Source organism: Anolis sagrei, chromosome 9, assembly GCF_037176765.1.
Source record: "Anolis sagrei isolate rAnoSag1 chromosome 9, rAnoSag1.mat, whole genome shotgun sequence".
In the NCBI taxonomy this organism is placed as follows: Eukaryota; Metazoa; Chordata; class Lepidosauria; order Squamata; family Dactyloidae; genus Anolis; species Anolis sagrei.
The window spans coordinates 35,023,205-35,044,327 of NC_090029.1; the positions used below are offsets into that span (position 1 = coordinate 35,023,205).

The 21,123-nt window shown below is 46.1% G+C and overlaps 1 protein-coding gene across 2 annotated transcripts in view; it reads right to left on the minus strand.

Moving 5' to 3' along the window:
• The window catches only part of FANCI (FA complementation group I), an 81,397-nt gene extending 78,412 nt beyond the window's left edge, over positions 1–2,985 (minus strand). The window contains exons 1-3 of one of the 2 annotated variants that reach the window (XM_067471449.1): positions 2,908–2,985; positions 1,267–1,421; positions 140–212 (exon numbers count right to left, since the gene is read on the minus strand). In XM_067471449.1, coding sequence (XP_067327550.1) covers positions 140–212; positions 1,267–1,350 — 157 coding nt within the window. In that variant the 5' untranslated portion in view covers positions 1,351–1,421; positions 2,908–2,985. The other variant, XM_067471450.1, reaches the window with a different exon arrangement.
• Positions 2,986–21,123: the final 18,138 nt, after the last annotated feature.

The window sequence follows — 21,123 nt, forward strand, 5'->3', positions numbered from 1 at the left end:
GGATCTTTTCTGGACCAGGCATATATATTTGACTAACATAGAAGTCTCGTATACAGAAATATTTTTTGTAGCTGAATCAAAAGCTAAAAAACCCCCAAGCCATGCATAGTTCAAGCTCTTACAGGTCATGGCCTCATACCTTTGAAGATCCCTCTGAGAAAAGAACAGATCTCCTTCCCTCTCAAAGCCTGCTTTGTAACCAGGTCACGCAACTGTAACAAGAAGAAAAGAACTATAAGATTTATTTGTCATTACACAGGCAGTTCCCAAATTACAAACAAGATAGGTTCGTAAGTTGAATGTGTATGTAAGTCAGAACAGGGACACTTTAAAGTGTAACTCCAACCAAATATATATACACATATATAGCTTTGGATAGGATAGAGAAGGGTGAACACGCCTGGGGTGTTTATTTTGCTGTCCGTTCCCCTGTTCAGAAGATTTCACCTCACAATTGGCCAGCTTGGCTATCACTGAATAGCCTTGTGGCTTCAAAGCCTGTCTGTTTCCTGCCTGCAAGGGGGGGATCCTTTGGTGGGAGATGTCAGGAAGTTCTTCCTCATGTTCAGAGAGAGGAGATTCCATCTGAACATGAGGAATAACTTCCTGACTGTGAGAGCCGTTCAGCAGTGGAACCCTCTGCCCCGGAGTGTGGTGGAGTCTCCTTCTTTGGAAGCTTTGAAACAGAGGCTGGATGGCCATCTGTCAGGGGTGATTTGAATGCAATATTCCTGCTTCTTGGCAGAATGGGGTTGGACTGGATGGCCCAGGAGGTCTCTTCCAACTCTCGGATTAACTTCCTGACTGTGAGAGCTGTTCAACAGTGGAACTCTCTGCCCCAGAGTGTGGTGGAGGCTCCCTCTTTGGAAGCTTTTAAACAGAGGCTGAATGGCCATCTGTCGGGGATGCTTTGAATGCAATTCAATAATAATAATAATAATAATAATAATAATAATAATAATAAATAATAATAATAATAATTTTCCTGCTTCTTGGCAGAATGGGGTTGTACTGGAGGGCCCAGGAGGTCTCTTCCAACTCTAGGATGAACTTCCTGACTGTGAGAGCTGTTCAGCAGTGGAACTCTCTGCCCCAGAGTGTGGTGGAGGCTCCTTCTTTGGTCTCTTCCAACTCTAGGATTCTATTATTCTATGATTCTAAATTCTACAAAGGTAGAAGAAGAAGGTATGAATGTGCTCTAACTGGAGGTCAGCTGTGACCAGCAGTGCTGCAGAATTGTATGTGGACATTGCGATAGTGACTCACCTCATTTCCTTTCAGGTTTTGCAAACAGGCCTGAAGCTGCTCTGCTTCCTCCTCTGCTGCCAGAGAGAGGATTTTCTGGTCCATTTTAAGGCAGGTGGTCAGAGGGAAAACTTCATTTAGCTTCACATTCCTTTACTTCCTGAAATTCCTGTCACCTGTAAAAGGAAGAAGAGTTTATACGGATGGGATTTATTTATCGTGTCATCCGCAACCAGAACATTGTATTACATTTCTAGCAGAACAAAACAAACAAACAGATAAAAAAAACACACAAATTTTGCAAACTTGGTAGTTGATTAAATGTCCTTTGACCAGTATCTGTCCCCTTGGAGTGCCTCTGGTGTTGCCGCAAGGAGGTCCTCCCTTCTGCATGTGGCAGGGCTCAGGTTGCATTGCAGCAGGTGGTCAGTGGTTTGTTCCTCTCCACACTTGCATGTCGTGGATTCCTTTGTGGCCCCATTTCTTCAGGTTGGCTCTGCATCTTGTGGGGCCAGAGCGCAGTCTGTTCAGCGCCTTCCAAGTCGCTCTGTGTGCCCAGGGGGGAGTCTCTCATTTGGTATCAGCCATTGGTTGAGGTTCTGGGTTTGAGCCTGCCACTTTTGGACTCTTGCTTGCTGAGGTGTTCCAGAGAGTGTCTCTGTAGATCTAAGAAAACTATTTCTTGATTTAAGTCGTTGACGTGCTGGCTGATACCCAAGCAGGGGATGAGCTAGAGATGTTTTTCTATGTCGTACACCGCAGTGAGTCGCCCTGGACTGAGAACTGCGGTATATAAGCAAAGTAAATAAAAATAAATAAATAAAATGTCTCTGCCTTGGTCCTTTCACTATTGGCTGCTACTTCCTGGTGGATGTCAGGTGGTGCAATCCCGGCTAAACAGTGTAATTTCTCCAGTGGTGTGGGGCACAGACACCCCGTGATAATGCGGCATGTCTCATTAAGAGCCACATCCACTGTTTTAGCGTGGTGAGATGTGTTCCACACCAGGCATGCGTACTCAGCAGCAGAGTAGCACAGCGCAAGGGCAGATGTCTTCACTGTGTCTGGTTGTGATCCCCAGGTTGTGCCAGTCAGCTTTCGTCTGATATTGTTTCTAGCGCCCACTTTTTGCTTGACGTTCAGGCAGTGCTTCTTGTAGGTCAGAGCACGGTCCAGAGTGACTCCTCCCAGGTATTTGGGTGCGCTGCAATGCTCCAGTGGGATTCCTTCCCAGGTAATAATCCTCAGAGGTCAGGATGCTTGTCTGTTCTTGAGATGGAAGGCACATGTCTGTGTTTTAGATGGGTTGAGGATCAGTTGGTTTTCCCTGTAATAGGCAGTAAGAGCACCTAGAGCTTCAGAGCACTTCTGTTCTGGGATTGAAAAAATAGGAATCACCAGGCCGCCCTTTCTATTCCCTCAAAGCCTCAAAGGAGAAGGAAACCCCTCTCTGCCACAAAAAGAATCAAATCACAACAATAACAATAACAAACCTTCCCTCCAAGCTTCACAAGAGAAGGAAACCCCTCTCTACCAGCCAAAGAATCACAATCACAACAACAACAACAAACCCAGCAGAACCTTTTTGTGCTTGTTTCATCCTCCCAAAGAAAATGTCAGACAATAAATGCCAGTTATGGGAAATGAAGAGGAAAAGCAAACCTGTCTCCAGCCTGGAATCCAGACTTCCTTCCTGCTTTCCTTCAAAAGGCAAATTTCCCGCCCGGAAGTGCGCCTGCGTTGCCCCGGGCAACAGGACCCGCCCTCTCCACGACAGACTGGTGACGTCCCGAGCTGCCCCGCCTTGGAGTCTCTATCTTTCGCGCATGCGCATCAGGAAAGCATGGTTAAGGAAGAACCCAAAAGTTTCTGAGGCTGAACATATTGAGATCACAGAATCATAGAATCAACGAGTTGGAAGAGACCTCCTGGGCCATCCAGTCCAACCCCATTTTGCCAAGAAGCAGGACTATTGCATTCAAATCACCCCTGACAGATGGCCATCCAGCCTCTGCTTAAAAGCTTCCAAAGAGGGAGCCTCCACCACACTCTGGGGCAGAGAGTTCCACTGTTGAACAGCTCTCACAGTCAGGAAGTTAATCCGAGAGTTGGAAGAGACCTCCTGGGCCATCCAGTCCAACCCCATTCTGCCAAGAAGCAGGAATATTGCATTCAAATCACCCCTGACAGATGGCCATCCAGCCTCTGTTTAAAAGCTTCCAAAGAAGGAGCCTCCATCACAATCTGGGGCAGAGAGTTCCACTGCTGAACGGCTCTCACAGTCAGGAAGTTCTTTCTAATCATATAATCCTAGAATCAAAGAGTTGGAGGAGACCTCCTGGGCCATCCAGTCCAACCCCATTCTACCAAAAAGCAGGAATATTGCATTCAAAGCTCCCCTGACAGATGGCCATCCAGCCTCTGCTTAAAAGCTTCCAAAGAAGGAGCCTCCACCACACTCCCTCCGGGGCAGAGAGTTCCACTGCTGAACGGCTCTCACAGTCAGGAAGTTCTTTCTAATCATATAATCCTAGAATCAAAGAGTTGGAGGAGACCTCCTGGGCCATCCAGTCCAACCCCATTCTGCCAAGAAGCAGGAATATTGCATTCAAAGCACCCCTGACAGATGGCCATCCAGCCTCTATTTAAAAGCTTCCAAAGAAGGAGCCTCCACCACACTCCCTCCGGGGCAGAGAGTTCCACTGCTGAACAGCTCTCCGAGAAGCAGGAGGTTGGGCATATGGCGTATTCATGCTAAGTTTGGTCTAGATCCTTCATTGTTTGAGTCTACAGTGCTCCCTGGATGTAGGTGAACTACAACTCCAAAACTCCAGGTTAATGCCCACCAAACCCTTCTAGTGTTTTCTGTTGGTCATGGGAGATCTGTGTGCCAAGTTTGGTTCAATTCCATTGTTGGTGGAGTTCAGAAGGCTCTTAGATTGTAGGTGAACTATAAATCCCAGCAACTACAACTCCCAAATGACAAAATCAATCCCCCCAACCTCATAGAATCCTAGAGTTGGAAGAGACCCCATGGGTCATCCAACCCAACCCGATACTGCAAAGAAGCAGCAAAATTACATTCAAAATTACACCCCCGACAGATGGCCATCCAGCCTCTGTTTAAAAGCTTCCAAAGAAGAGGCCTCCACCACACTCCAGGGCAGAGAGTTCCACTGCTGAACAGCTCTCACAGTCAGGAAGTTCTTCTTCGTGTTCAGATGGAATCTCCTTTCTTGTAGTTTGAAGCCATTGTTCAACGTCCTAGTCTCCAGGGCAGCAGTAAACAAGCTTGCTCCCTCCTCTCTGTGGCTTCCTCTCACATATTTATACATGGCTATAATCATATCTCCTCTCAGCCTTCTCTTCTTCAGGCTAAACATGCCCAGCTCTTTAAGCCGCTCCTCATAGGGCTTGTTCTCCAGACCCTGGATCATTTGACTCGCCCTCTTCCTCTGGACACATTCCAGCTTGTCAATATCTCTCTTGAATTGTGGTGCCCAGAATTGGACACAATATTCCAGGTAAAGTGGTCTAACCAAAGCGGAATAGAGCATGGGGAGCATGACTTCCTAGATCTAGACACTAGGCTCCTCTTGATGCAGGCCAAAATCCCATTGGCTTTTTTTGCCGCCACATCACATTCCTGGCTCATGTTTAACTTGTTGTCCACGAGGACTCCAAGATCTTTTTCACACGTACTGCTCTCGAGCCAGGCATCCCCCATCCCCCAGATGAAGAAAGCGCTGCTTCTCTGCTGCTCCATTCCCAAAATTATGCAAAACGTTACGTTTGCATTGGCCACCGGGCTTTGCCAATAAGGGGCATCGGAATCATCAATGGATTTTTGTACTTGAGACTTGGAACCATTTCCAAGATCTATCTAGCTAGCTAGCTAGCTAGCTAGCTAGCTATCCAACTGATCCCCAACCCATCTAAAACACAGACATGTGCTTTTCATCTCAAGAACAGACAAGCATCCCGAGCTCTGAGGATCACCTGGGAAGGAATTCCACGGGAGCATTGCAGCACACCCAAATACCTGGGAGTCCCTCTGGACCGTTCTCTGACCTACAAGAAGTACTGCCTGAATATCAAGCAAAAAGTGGGTGCTAGAAACAATATCATACGAAAGCTGACTGGCACAACCTGGGGGTCACAACCAGACACAGTGAAGACATCTGCCCTTGCGCTATGCTACTCTGCTGCTGAGTATGCATGCCCAGTGTGGAACAGATCTCACCACGCTAAAACAGTGGATGTGGGTCTTAAGGAGACATGCCGCATTATCACGGGTTGTCTGCGCCCTACACCACTGGAGAAACGACACTGTCTAACCGGTATTGCACCACCTGACATCTGCTGGGAAGTAACAGCCAATAGTGAAAGGACCAAGGCAGAGACATCTCCAGCTCATCCCCTCTGGTGTTACCGCAAGAAGGTCCTCCTTGTGCATGTGGCAAGGCTCAGGTTGCATTGCAGCAGGTGGTCAGTGGTTGGCTCTTCTCCACACTCGCATGTCGTGGATTCCACTTTGTGGCCCCATTTCTTAAGGTTGGCTCTGCATCTCGTGGTGCCAGAGCGCAGTCTGTTCAGCACCTTCCAAGTCGCCCACTTTTCTGTGTGCCCAGGGGGGAGTCTCTCATTTGGTATCAGCCATTGATTGAGGCTCTGGGTTTGAGCCTGCCACTTTTGGACTCTTGCTTGCTGGGGTGTTCCAGCGAGTGTCTCTGTAGATCTTAGAGAACTATTTCTTGATTTAAGTCATTGACGTGCTGGCTGATACCCAAACAAGGGATGAGCTGGAGAAGTCTCTGCCTTGGTCCTTTCACTATTGGTTGCTACTTCCTGGCGGATGTCAGGTGGTGCAATACCGGCTAAGCAGTGTAATTTCTCCAGTGGTGTAGCACGCAGACACCCCGTGATAATGCGGCATGTCTCAGTAAGAGCCACATCCACTGTTTTAGCGTGGTGAGATGTGTCCCACACTGGACATGTGTACTCAGCTGCAGAGTAGCACAGCGCAAGGGCAGATGTCTTCACTATGTCTGCTTGTGAACCCCAGGTTGTGCCAATCAGCTTTCGTATGATATTGTTTCATGTGCTTTTCACCTTAAGAACAGACTTTGCAGTATGCAGCGTGTTTTATTGGGCTTGGGACTTTGTTGCTGCCATTACTTTCGTCTTGGGTCCTGGGAGTGCAGATCGCTGTGCTTCCGTGCTTCTACTGACTGGAATCCTGTAAGTGCTGACTTCTACTTCCTTGCTGACTTCGGGCTGTTTCTGGTCATCATGGCATATGCTGATGATCGTGCCATTACTGCTTAATCAGGGAGCTTTGAGATGGTTGAACAGAAGCTCTCTGAAGCTCTAGGTGCTCTTACTGCCTATTACAGAGAAAACCAGCTGATCCCTAACCCATCTAAAACACAGACATGTGCCTTTCACCTTAAGAATAGACAAGCATCCCGAGCTCTGAGGATTATTACCTGGGAAGGAATCACACGGGAGCATTGCAGCGCACCCAAATACCTGGGAGTCACTCTGGACCGTGCTCTGACCTACAAGAAGTGCCTGAATATCAAGCAAAAAGTGGGCGCTAGAAACAATATCATACGAAAGCTGTCTGGCACAACCTGGGGATCACAACCAGACACAGTGAAGACATCTGCCCTTGCGCTATGCTACTCTGCTGCTACAAGGAGTGCCTGAACATCAAGCAAAAAGTGGGTGCTAGAAACAATATCATATGAAAGCTGACTGACACAACCTGGGGATCACAACCAGACACAGTGAAGACATCTGCCCTTGCACTATGCTACTCTGCTGCTACAAGGAGTGCCTGAACATCAAGCAAAAAGTGGGTGCTAGAAACAATATCATACGAAAGCTGACTGGCACAACCTGGGGCTCACAACCAGACACAGTGAAGACATCTGCCCTTGCACTATGCTACTCTGCTGCTACAAGGAGTGCCTGAACATCAAGCAAAAAGTGGGTGCTAGAAACAATATCATATGAAAGCTGACTGGCACAACCTGGGGATCACAACCAGACACAGTGAAGACATCTGCCCTTGCACTATGCTACTCTGCTGCTACAAGGAGTGCCTGAACATCAAGCAAAAAGTGGGTGCTAGAAACAATATCATATGAAAGCTGACTGGCACAACCTGGGGATCACAACCAGACACAGTGAAGACATCTGCCCTTGCACTATGCTACTCTGCTGCTACAAGGAGTGCCTGAATATCAAGCAAAAAGTGGGTGCTAGAAACAATATCATACGAAAGCTGACTGGCACAACCTGGGGATCACAACCAGACACAGTGAAGACATCTGCCCTTGCGCTGTGCTACTCTGCTGCTACAAGGAGTGCCTGAACATCAAGCAAAAAGTGGGTGCTAGAAACAATATCATACGAAAGCTGACTGGCACAACCTGGGGATCACAACCAGACACAGTGAAGACATCTGCCCTTGCACTATGCTACTCTGCTGCTACAAGGAGTGCCTGAACATCAAGCAAAAAGTGGGTGCTAGAAACAATATCATATGAAAGCTGACTGACATAACCTGGGGATCACAACCAGACACAGATTTCCAAGGTAAGATCTATCTTTCTATCTATATAAAAATTACGCTCTATGCGTAATGAGTGCCTTAAAACAAAAGAACCAATGAATGAAATCACACCAAATTTGGCAACAAAACATCACACAACACAAGGAGTGACCATCACTCAAGAGGGAATTTGAACCCTGGTGTCCAGAGTCATGGTAATAGAATCATAGAATCATAGAATCAAAGAGTTGGAAGAGACCTCATGGGCCATCCAGTCCAACCCCATTCTGCCAAGAAGCGGGAATATTGCATTCAAATCACCCCTGACAGATGGCCATCCAGCCTCTGATTAAAAGCCTCCAAAGAAGGAGCCTCCACCACACTCCGGGGCAGAGAGTTCCACTGCTGAACGGCTCTCACAGTCAGGAAGTTCTTCCTCATGTTCAGATGGAATCTCCTCTCTTGTAGTTTGAAGCCATTGTTCCATTGCGTCCTAGTCTCCAGGGAAGCAGAAAGGAAGCTTGCTCCCTCCTCCTCCCTGTGGCTTCCTCTCACATATTTATACATGGCTATCATATCCCCTCTCAGCCTTCTCTTCTTCAGGCTAAACATGCCCATGGTCCTATACTCATCTCACTATTTCATGCTGGATTCCAGTAATAGAAGCATGAAAGTCCAAAAAAAATTATCTGTGGGCTATGCCCATCCCAGTGCATCCCAAGCCTTAAATGGTTTGGGACCCGCCTACTTGCGTGACTGCATCTCCGTCTATGAACCCACGTGTTCTCTTCGTTCATCCGGAGAGGCCCTGCTCGCGATCCCGCCTGCGTCGCAGGCGCGATTGGTGGGGACGAGGGACAGGGTCTTTTCTGTGGTGGCCCCCCCCGACTTTGGAACACCCTCCCCAAGGACATCAGACAAACCCCTACGTTGGCAGTCTTTAGGAAGAGTTTGAAGACCTGGCTGTTCCGGTGTGCCTTTCCAGAATAGGAAACTCCAGCAATATGTCCCAGAAGCACTTTATCAGAGATTTAAGATTATCTGCACATTGCACTTACCCTAAAATCCTATATTTCACCTGTCATACTCAGCACTTTCTAATCTGTACCCATTACATTCGGCCCGGCCCTAGTTTTATTGTGTTACGGTGTATTGTTTTTTATTGTTTACTGTTATTGCTTAACGTTTTGATTTGCACGAAATGTTATGTGTATTGTTATGCTGTTGTTTTTATTGAGGCCTTGGCCTTCGTAAGCCGCATTGAGTCCTGCGGGAGATGTTAGCGGGGTACAAATAAAGTTAATAATAATAATAATAATAATAATAATAATAATGGGTTGTTGTAGGTTTTTCCGGGCTATATGGCCATGTTCTGGAGGCAATTTTTCTCCTGACGTTTCGCCTGCATCTATGGCAAGAATTAGGGCTGGGCGGTTTCGTTTCGTAATTTCGTAATTCGTTAAAAATTCATTATTTTTTTTGATAACGAAGCGATATTGAACCATTCAGGAGCAACTGAAAAACGAAACGAATTTTTCCAATTCGTTTCGTAATTGTTTCGTTATTGTTTCGTTATTGATTCGTTATTGATTCGTAATTGTTTCGTTATTGATTCGTAATTGTTTCGTTATTATTTCCGCATGTCTGGTGCAAGTTTTAGGGTTGCTGTTTGTTTTCTCAGTGAAAAAAAAATATAATTATCACACCAACAGTCAACAACAGAGGGAGAGGGAAGCTTCAGAAGTTTTTTTAGCGTATTGCGCGATCGCGGCCTCCATTAACGAATCGTTTCGTAATCGTTTCGTAATTGTTTTGTGATTTCCGAAATTTCGTAAATATCGAACTTTTTTAAAGAAAAATTTCGGAATTCTTTTAAATAACGAAACGCAAAAACCCCCTAAAAACTAATCGAGTTTAGAAACAAATTTTTCCGTGGTTGGACAGCCCTAGCAAGCATCTATGCTTGCCATAGATGCAGGCGAAACGTCAGGAGAAAAATTGCCTCCAGAACATGGCCATATAGCCCGGAAAAACCTACAACAACCCAGTGATTCCAGCCATGAAGGCCGTCGACAATACAATAATAATAATAATAATAATAATAATAATAATAATCTGCTAGATCAGACATGGGCAAACATCACCCTCCCTTTATGTATTTTGATGGGCAAACATCACCCTCCCTTGATGTATTTTGAACCTGGAGGGACAGACCCAGATGGTGAAGCTGGGAGACGCCTGCTCGGACCCCTGGCCTTTGACCTGTGGGGTCCCGCAAGGCTCCATTCTGTCGCCCATGCTTTTCAACATCTACATGAAACCGCTGGGAGAGGTCATCCGGAGTTTTGGAGTTGGGTGCCATCTTTATGCGGATGACGCGCAACTCTACTACTCCTTTCCACCGAATTCCAAGGAGGCTTCTCGGGTGCTGGACGAGTGCCTAGCCGCTGTGTCGATCTGGATGAGGAAGAGCAAGCTGAAGATCAATCCCGACAAGACAGAGGTCCTCCTGGTCTATCGTAAACCGGACCGGGGTATAGGGTGGTTACCTGTGTTGGACGGGGTTACACTCCCCCTGAAGCCACAGGTCCGCAGTTTGGGTGTCCTCCTGGATTCTTCGCTCACACTTGAGGCTCAGGTGTCGGCGGTATCCGGGAGGGCCTTTGCACAATTGAGACTTGTGCGCCAACTGCGACCGTACCTCGTGAAGGCAGATCTGGCCGGGGTGGTCCACGCCTTGGTCACCTCTAGAATGGATTACTGCAATGCGCTCTACGTGGGACTGCCCTTGAAGACGGCTCGGAAACTTCAATTGGTCCAGCGGGCAGCAGCTAGGATGCTAACTGGAGCTCATTATCAGGAGAGGTCAACCCTCCTGCTCAAGGAGCTCCACTGGCTGCCATTTATTTTCCGAGCCCAATTCAAGGTGCAGGTGCTCACCTACAAAGCCCTGAACGGTTTGGGACCACCCTACCTGCGTGACCGCATCTCCATCTACGAACCCACACGCTCGCTCCGGTCATCTGGGGAGTCCCTGCTCGTGATCCCACCTACGTCGCAAGTGCGCTTGGTGGGGACACGGGACAGGGCCTTCTCTGTGGCGGCCCCCCGACTTTGGAATGCCCTTCCAAAAGAGCTTCGTCAGGCCCCTACTCTAGCAGTTTTCAGAAGGAACCTAAAAACTTGGCTGTTCCGATGTGCCTTCGCAGATTAGGAATCCCCATCCCAAGTCCTAGATGCACTTTAGCACAACTATTGTCGCTGCACACCGCACTTTTAATCTTACGTTCCTCCTGCCATCTCAGCACTTTTAACCCTGTACCCCATTGCGCTGGCCGAACCAGTTTTAATAGTGTCTTGATGTATTGTCATTGTGGTTATTTTGCTTAATTGTTTTGATTTGCTTTGTTTATTGTTGTGTTATGTTTTCTATTGTATTGTATTTGAGGCTTCGGCCCGTGTAAGCCGCATCGAGTCCTTCGGGAGATGCTAGCGGGGTACAAATAAAGTTAATAATAATAATAATAATAACTTCAACTCCCACAATTCCTAACAGCCTGTGCTAGGTCCGTGACTGTTCTGCCCTTGACCTCATCCAACCTCTCTCTGTAGAACAATCTCATCTGTTTTGGGTTTTTTTAAGCATGTCCTTTACATAACATTTGTCCCGATTGCCGTTGTCTCGTACGGCCTTAACGCTTGTTCGGTGACACTTTCCCCTCACTCTTAGGAGCGCAGACAAAGGACCCATTCAGACAAAGCCAAGAACCGGCCACAGTCTTCCCCCGTATTGCGCTGTTGCTGCTGATGCTGCTGCTGTGCAAGTTGGCCCTCTCCTCTCCCTGGGATCTTTGCTCCCAAACGTGTGGCTTGGATCAGGCTGTACAAACTCTATAAGCGCCCCAGCAACAAGTGGATGCCTTTGTTCCATGAGGCGATTTTAACCTGTGTTTAAGGAAGTAGGGATTAACCTAAGCGGCCGCTTCTGTTGCAAGCACGCCGGGCTTATTTGCAAAAACATTCCACGGGGACCTAAACTGCTCACCGACAGAAGCCCGTCTCAATGCGGGGAAGGACCAGAGCCATTCTGAATCCCTATGGGTCCTTTCCCCCACTCATAGCAGAGAAGTACTAGCTGATTCACAAGTGCACAAACCCTCCAATTGCATACGGTTCCGGCCCAGTGTATCTGTCCGAACGGATCTCCCTCTACGTCCCACCCCGGAGCCTAAGATCTTCTGGGGAGGCCCTGCTCTCGACCCCGCCTCTATCACAAGTGAGATTGGCGGGGACGGGGAGCAGGGCCTTCTCGGTGGTGGCCCCCCGCCTATGGAACTCTCTCCCCGGGGAAATCAGATCTGCAACCACGCTCCTTTCCTTCAGGAGAAAACTAAAAACATGGATTTGGGACCTGGCATTTGGACAAGCAGGTAAATAAAGAAGAACTCCATTGATGGCTAGGAAATGACTAACGGATTGGTCAAGTGGAACTCTGGAAACGAAACGCTGATGATAAGAATGGACTTTTATAGGATGTTTTTATATGATGTTTATACAATGTCTCAGGTACCAGTTGTTGATGTTTTTATTGTGTTTATAGTTTTAATTGCACTTTTTGTATATTGTTCTTTTATATTTTTGTATACTATGTATTGTGTATAGGCATCGAATTCTGCCTTTTCTGTAAGCCGCCCTGAGTCCCCCTTTGGGGGTTGAGAAGGGCGGGGTAAAAGTACCAGTAATAAATAAATTTATTACTGGTAATAAATTTATTACTAGGGAATACCTAGTCAAAGCCATGGTATTCCCTGTAGTAACCTACGGATGTGAGAGCTGGACCTTAGGGAAGGCTGAGAGAAGGAAGAGAGATGCTTTTGAGCTGTGGTGTTGGAGGAAAGTGCTGAGAGTGCCTTGGACTGCGAGAAGATCCAACCAGTCCATCCTCCAGGAAAGAAAGCCCGGCTGCTCACTAGAGGGAAGGAGACTAGAGGGAAAGTGGAAGTCCTTTGAATGCCACATCATGAGTAGACAGCAAAGCCTGGAGAAGGGAATTATGCTGGGGAAAGTGGAAGGGAAAAGGAAGAGGGGCCGACCAAGGGCAAGATGGAGGGATGGCATCCTTGAAGTGACTGGACTGACCTTGAGGGAGCTGGGGGTGGTGACGGCCGACAGGGAGCTCTGGCGTGGGCTGGTCCATGAGGTCATGAAGAGTCGGAGACGACTGAACGAATGAACAACAACAACAACAATAAATAAATAAATAATAAATATTGCTAAGATTTATAGTTTATTTATTTATTTATTTATTTATTTATTATTTAAACTTCTATGCGGCCACTCCCCTGGGGCTCGGAGCGGCTTACAAGAATGGCTAAAATCAAACACAATTTAAAAACAATTTTAAACAATTTAAAAACAACACTATCAAACATTAAAAGCCTGTCGAAACAGGTATGTCTTCCATGCCCTGCGGAAAGCTGGTAAGTCCCGCAAGGCACGGACTTCAGGTGGCTGAGTATTCCAGAGTGATGGTGCCACTGCTGTGAAGGCTCTGCGTCTGGTTGCTGTTAGGCGCAAGGTCTTGACACTGGGGACTTCCAATAGATCTTGGTCCTCAGAACGGAGGGATCTCTGGGGTTGGGAGGGGGTGAGGCGGTCCCTCAGGTACATCGGCCCCAGACCATGCAAGGCCTTCAAGGTGAGTACCATCCCTTTGAAAGTGATCCGGTGCTCAGTTGGTAACCAATGCAGCTGTAGTAAGATTCACCTACAATCAAAGAGAATTCTGAACCCAACCAACAATGGGATTGCCAAACTGGACACACAGTTCTCCCATGACCAACAGAAAATACTGGAAGGGTTTGGTGGGCAGTGTCCTTTGGTTTTGGAGTTGTAGTTCACCTACATCCAGAGAGCACTGCAGACTCAAACAATGATGCATCTGGACAGGCCCGTAGCCAGGATTTTGTTTGGGGGGGGGGGGGGTAAATTTTTTCCAGGGTTTTTTTGGGGGGGCTGAGTTTCGGGGGGGGGGGGCTGAGTCTGAGTGAAAGAGGGTCTCCCCTAGCAAACCTTTTGTATCATTACCCCAATACCCCCATCATGCATATGGGATATATTGAGTATGGTGATCAGATCATGATATGAATAAACATAACAGTTTAAATAATGCACCAGTAAGGCCTTCTCGCTGAAGCCCCTCAAGCCCCCCCCCCCCCCCCCCCCCCCCCCCCCGGCTACATGCCTGCATCTGGACCAAACAAATACTCAATATGCTCAAATGTGAGCACTGGTGGAGTTTGGGGAAAATAGACCTTGACATTTGGGAATTGTGGTTTCTGGGATTCCTAGTTCGTCTACAATGAAAGAGCTTTCTGAACCCCACCAACGATGGAATTGAGCCAAACTTGTCACAAGGAACTCCCATGAACAACAGAAAATACTGGAAGGGTTTGGTGGGCAGTGTCCTTTGGTTTTGGAGTTGTAGTTCACCTACATCCAGATATCACTGTGGACTCAAACAATGATGGATCTGGACCAAACTCAACACGACTACTCAATATGCCCAAATGTGAACACTGGTGGAGTTCGGGGAAAATAGACCTTGACATTTGGGAATTGTGGTTTCTGGGTTCCTAGTTCGTCTACAATGAAAGAGCTTTCTGAACCCCTCCAATGATAGAATTGGGCCAAACTTCCCACACAGAACCCCTGTGACCAACAGAAAATGACTCCAAAAAGAAAGAAGGACAGGGAGAGAGATCTTCAGCTTCCTCTGCGAAAGGGGTTCCTAGGACTATCCGAAATATGTGTTTTCTGATGGTGTTGGTGACCCCTTTGACACCCCGTCGTGACCCCTCCCAACCTCCAGGTTCAGAAACGCTGCCTTAGAATGTGGTCTTTAACTACCACTATTCACTTTTCCACATAATCACCAGACAATTGGATACATTTCTGTCAACGATGAACAGGTTTTCTGAAGCCGTCACAGAATAAGTCAATGCTCTGTTTCCGCAAGCAGCGTCTCACAGTTCTCAACGTCTTCATCAGAAGCATAATGATGTCCCGGCAGATCTTTCATTATTGGGAACAGATGGAAGTCAGACGGTGCTAAGCCTGGACTGTATGATGTTGTATGGTGGTGAGATCCAGTCTCTGAAGTTTCACGTCTGTGCACTTTCATTTCAGGCGTCAGTATCCTGGGTACCCATTGTGCACAGATATTCCAACAGCCAAGCCAAGTAAAGCAATAATGTGACCCACATGTTCTTGTGAAAAGTCAATTATGTTTGAAATTTCTGTCTGAGTGATACGGCGATTATCCTGAATCAATCTGTCAACCTTTTACTTGTGAAACTTGGTGGTTGCTGTCACAGAACGTCCAACAGACCTCACAAACTCTGGGAATGCCTGCCACAGAACATCAGGAGAGAATGCTTCTGGAACATGGCCATACAGCCCGGAAAACTCACAGCAACCCAGTGATTCCGGCCGTGAAAGCCTTCGACAACACATCCTTAGGATTGCCTTCAGGACCAAGGCCAGTGCCATGCTATGGATGATAAGGAGCATCACAGTGTTACATCAGGTAGATAACACTATGTAACAAAATTTGAAAAAAAAAATCTGTTCATGGTTTGAAAGTCTCATGTCCTGTTTATTTGTGCGCTCCTTGTTTTGAAAGTAGTTGTTCTTCTCCAGAAACTTTGTTTGTCTCAACCAATCAAATTGAACTGGTTGAGACTATATGAGATATTCATTGAAAAACTATAGCAAAATCTGCTGCAGGATGTCCCTCAAGCAAAAACAAAAGTTTTTCTGCAGTTTAATAATAAGTTTCCATGCTTTTATGATAGAACCAATTAGGAAATAACATTTATAACCCAGGAACAAAAATTCTGCACATTGCACCTACCTCCAAATACCTCTACATATTACCTGTCAAGTTCAGCACTTTTAAATTTTGTCTATTACATTTGGCCCGGTCTTTACATTTTAAATTGCGTTACGGTGTCATTGTTTTACTGTTTTATTGTTGCTTGAGGTTTATTATTTGCTTATGAGTTTTATTTTATTTTTATGAGTTTATTGTGTATTGTATGTTGTTGTTGTCGGCTGCCTTGGCCTTTGTAAGCCGCATCGAGTCCTTCGGGAGATTTTGCGGGGTATAAATAAAGATGATAATAATAATAATAATAATAATAATAATAATAATAATAATGTGAAGAGGAAGAGGGGTCGACCAAGGGCAAGATGGATGGATGGCATCCTTGAAGTGACTGGACTGACCTTGAAGGAGCTGGGGGTGGTGACGGCCGACAGGGAGCTCTGGCGTGGGCTGGTCCATGAGGTCACGAAGAGTCGGAGACGACTGAACGAATGAACAACAACAACAATGTGTTACACAGCGTAACTTCTCATCACAATGAGAAGGTAGTGACCAGTTGATCTGCTTTCCTAGTTTCTGTGGATTTTTAAAATTTTTAAACTGTACTTGGACTTGGTAGACCTTAGAATTCAACAAAGGTGGTCTACCTTTGACTTTCCAGAAGTTGTCAGATAGCAACAGTTACTAGCCTTAAGTAAAGTCGTCTGTGCACATTCAGAAGACCTACAAGCCACTCTAAACACCTTTGCAGAAGCATATGAGAAGCTCAGCCTCTCATTGAATATTGAGAAAACCAAAGTGCTCTTCCAACAGTCACCAGCCAATCCCTCTGCAATGCCAGAAATACAGCTTCATGGTGTAACATTAGAAAATGTTTGTGGGGTTGTTGTTTTTTTGTCGTGTCAGGAGCGACTTGCCCCCGGTGGCGCAGTGGGTTAAACCCCTGTGCTGGCAGGACTGAAGACCAACAGGTCGCAGGTTCGAATCTGGGAAGAGCACGGATGAGCTCCCTCTATCAGCTCCAGCTCCTCATGTGGGGACATGAGAGAAGCCTCCCCCAAGGATGGTAAAAACATCAAAACATCTGGGCGTCTCCTGGGCAACATCCTTGCAGGCGGCCAATTCTCTCACACCAGAAGCTATTAGAAAATGTTGACCATTTCTGATATCTTGGCAGCCACCTCTCCACAAAATTCAACATTGACACTGAAATACAACTCTGTCTGAGCTCTGCGAGTGCAGCATTCTTCCGAATGAAGCAGAGTTTGAGGACCAGGACATAGAATCAAAGAGTTGGAAGAGACTTCATGGGCCATCCAGTCCAACCCCATTCTGCCAAGAAGCAGGAATATTGCATTCAAATCACCCCTGACAGATGGCCATCCAGCCTCTGTTTAAAAGCTTCCAAAGAAGGAGCCTCCACCAACTCCGGGGCAGAGAGTTCCACTGCTGATCGGCTCTCACAGTCAGGAAGTTCTTCCTCATGTTCAGATGGAATCTCCTCTCTTGTAGTTTGAAGCCATTGTTCCATTGCGTCCTAGTCTCCAAGGAAGCAGAAAACAAGCTTGCTCCCTCCTCCTCCCTGTGGCTTCCTCTCACATATTTATACATGGCTCTCATCATATCTCCTCTCAGCCTTCTCTTCTTCAGGCTAAACATGCCCAGGTCCTTAAGCCACTCCTCATAGGGCTTGTTCTCCAGACCCTTGATCATCTGTAGGGATACCAAAGTGCTTGTTTATTTTTTAAATATTTTTTATTATTTTATCATAATTATTACATTTATTATACATTTGTTTATAGGTGCTTGTTTATAGAGCCATTGTCCTCCCAACCTGCAAAACATGGACTGTCTACAAACATCACACTCAACTCATGGGATGATTTCATGAGCGCTGCCTCCAAAAAATCCTGCAAATCTCTTGAGGAGACAGGAGGACAAATGTGAGTGTGCTGGAAGAAGCAAAGACCACCACAATTGAAGTGATGTTCCTCTGCCATCAACTCCCCTGGACTGGCCACATTGTCCAAATGCCTGATGACCATCTCCTAAAGCAGTTAGTATACTCCCAACTCAAGAATGGAAAATGATATATTGGTGGACAAGAAAAGATATTTAAAGATGGGCTTAAAGCTATCCTTAAAAACTGCGGCATAGACACTGAGAACTGGGAAGCCCTGGCCCTTGAGAGCTCTAACTGGAGGTCAGCTGTGACCAGCAGTGCTATGGGATTCAAAGAAGCACGAATTGAGGACAAAAGGGAGAAACGTGCCAAAAGAAAGGCTCATCAAACCAACCCTGAAAACCTGGAAACCAATGTCCTCACTGTGGACGAACATGCGGTCAATAGTAGGGCTCCAGTACCAGCCTTGGACAGCATGGTGGTGGGTGATGGGAACTGTAGTCCAGCATAGATCTGAAAAGCCACCAGTTGCCCACCTGTGCAAGGAGGAATGCTTTCAAATAGCAGGTTGCCCCTTGCAATGTGGGACACAAACTCCTGTTCCCAAACACAGACCAGGGACACACATGCCACTCTGTCAACTACTCAATGAGGGCTACAGACTTGTATAATTCATAAGCATTTCAAATCCCTTGAATCCTAAATCAGAAGTGGTTTTTAAGAGAGAGATTAAACATTTCAGAGCAGCTTTGGGCTGAACCCAGTTCATACTCTCTTCTCACACCGTATTGACAACAATCAATCTTTCTCTTTTTGAGCCTCGGTCAGGCACTATTTCCACCCAACGTTCTGGTACCACATTCTTCTAAATCCTTAAATCTCAATGCTGCTGTTGCAACACTTCCTGGCACAAATCCCCGCATGCTCACATTATTCACTGGGCTGATACAGATATAGATCAAATATTCGAATAAAAAAATGAGAAAGAGAAATAAATAACAAATTAATATATTTTATTTATTTATTTATTGTGTCAGAAGCAAATTGAGAATACAGTTATAATGTATAAAAACAACAACAAACAAAGTTTAAAACTTGGCATTATAATAAATTTTCTTTGACCAGAAGCTGGCCACTTGGAGCACCTCTATGTCACTGTGAGAAGGTCCTCCATTGTGCATGTGGCAGGGCTCAGGCTGCATTGTAGCAGGTGGTCTGTCGTTGGCTCATCTCCATGCTCGCATGTTGTGAACTCCACTTTGTAGCCCCATTTTTTAAGGTTGGCTCTGCATCTTGTGGTGCCAGAGCGCAGTCTGTTCAGCGCCTTCCAAGTCACCCTGTCTTCTGTGTGCCCAGGAGGGAGTTTCTCATCAACCACTGATTGAGATTTTTACCTGCCACTTTTGGACTCTCCGTTGCTGAGATGTTTCTGTGAGTATCTCTGTAGATTTTACGAAGCTGTTTCTTGATTTAAGTTGTTGACTTGCTGGCTGATATCTGAACAGAGGATGGGCCAAAGATGTTAATGTCTTGGTCCTTTCATTGCTGGCTGCTACTTCCTGGTGGATGTCAGGTGGTACAATACTGGTCAAGCAGTATAATTTCTCCAGTGGTGTAAGGTGTAGACATCCTGTGATAATGCAGCATTAAGAGCCACATCCACTGTTTTAATGTGATGAGATGTCACCAGGAGGGAATCTCTCATCTGGTCTCAGCCACTGATTGAGGATCCAGGTTTCAGCCTGCCAGTTTTGGACTCTTGTTTGCTGGGGTGTTCCTGCGAATATCTTTGTAGATCTTAGGAAGCTGTTTCTTGATTTAAGTCGTTGGCATGCTGACTGATATCTGAACAGAGGATGGGCCGGAGATGTCAGTGCCTTGGTCCTTTCATTGCTGGCTGCTACTTCCTGGCAGATATCAGGTGGTACAATACTGGTTAAGCAATGTAATTTCTCCAGTGGTGTTGGGCGTAGACATCCTGTGATAATGCGGCATGTCTCATTAAGAGCCACATCTACGGTTTTAACGTGGTGAGTTGTATTTCACACTGGGCATGCATACTCAGCAGCAGTGTAGCAAAGCACTGTGTCTGCTTGTGATCCCCAGGTTGTGCCAATCAGCTTTCCTATGATATTATTTTATAGCACCCAATTTTTTCTTGATATTCAAGCAGTGCTTCTTGTAAGTCAGAACACGGTCCAGAGTAACTCCCAGGTATTTTAGTGTGCTGCAATGCTCCAGTGGTGAAAAGCACACATCTGTGTTTTAGATGGGTAAGGAATCTGCGGTTTTCCTTGTAATAGGCAGTAAGAGCACCTAAAGCTTTGGAGAGCTTCTGTTCAACCATTTCCAAGCTCTCTGCTTGAGCAGTGATGGTGCAATCATCAGCATAGATGAAACTCTGTCCCTTCTGGCAGCAGCTGATCATTTGTGTAAATGTTGGACATGGATGGAGCAAGCATGCTCCCCTGAGGCCATTCTTCTGTCTCCGCCATCTGCTTCTTTGGTCCTGGAACTCAACAAAAAGCTCCTGTTTTGTAGCAGATTTCCTATGAGGCGGGTGAGGTGGTCGTCCTTTGTGATATTATACATCTTTTCAGGAGGAGGAAATGATTAACAGTATCATAAGCCGCTGACAGTTCTCTGAAGACAGCTCTTGTAACCTGCTGTCTTTCAAAACCACCTTCTATGTGTTGAGTCAGGTTCAGCACTTGTGTGTGCAGCTTTTCCCTTTCTTGAAGCCAGATTGCTATGGGATCATAAATGAGTCTATTTTTCTATAATGTTGTGCAGGATAAGTCTCTCGAGAATTTTATAAAGACGGCACAACAAGGATACAGATATAGATCAAATATTAGAATGGAAAACAGAGAAAGAAAATGCAATTATGGAATTCATGTATAACAAATTAATAGATAACCAATATAATTTGAAAACCACAGTGTTAGAAGGAAATAAACTGTAGTCAGAAAGACTTAGAATTGTGGATATAGTTAATCAAAAACATAAACATTTAAAAATCAAAGAAATACAATGGAAAATACTGACAAAATGGTGTAGAACCCCCAAGCAATTAGCCCAGGCATGGGCAAACTTCGCCCCTCCAGGTGTTTTGGACTTCAAATCCCACAATTCCTAACAGTCAGTGGGAGTTGAAGTCCAAAACACCTGGAGGGTCAAAGTTTGCTCATGCCAGAATTAGCCCATATGATGATGATGATGATGATAATAAGGGGTCCCTGGTGTTGCAGCAGGTTAAACCGCTGAGCTGCTGAACTTGCTGACCAAAAGACTGGTGGTTCAAATTTGGGGAGCAAGGTGAGCTCCTGCTGTTAGGCCCAGCTTCTGCCTACCTAGCAGTTAAAAAACATGTATATTTGAGTAGATCAATAGGTACCGCTTCTGTGGGAAGGTAATAGTGCTCCATGCAGTCATGCTGGCCACATGACCTTGGAGGCATCTATGAACAATGCTGACTGGAGATGAGCACCAACCCCCAGAGTGGAACACGACTGGACTTAATGT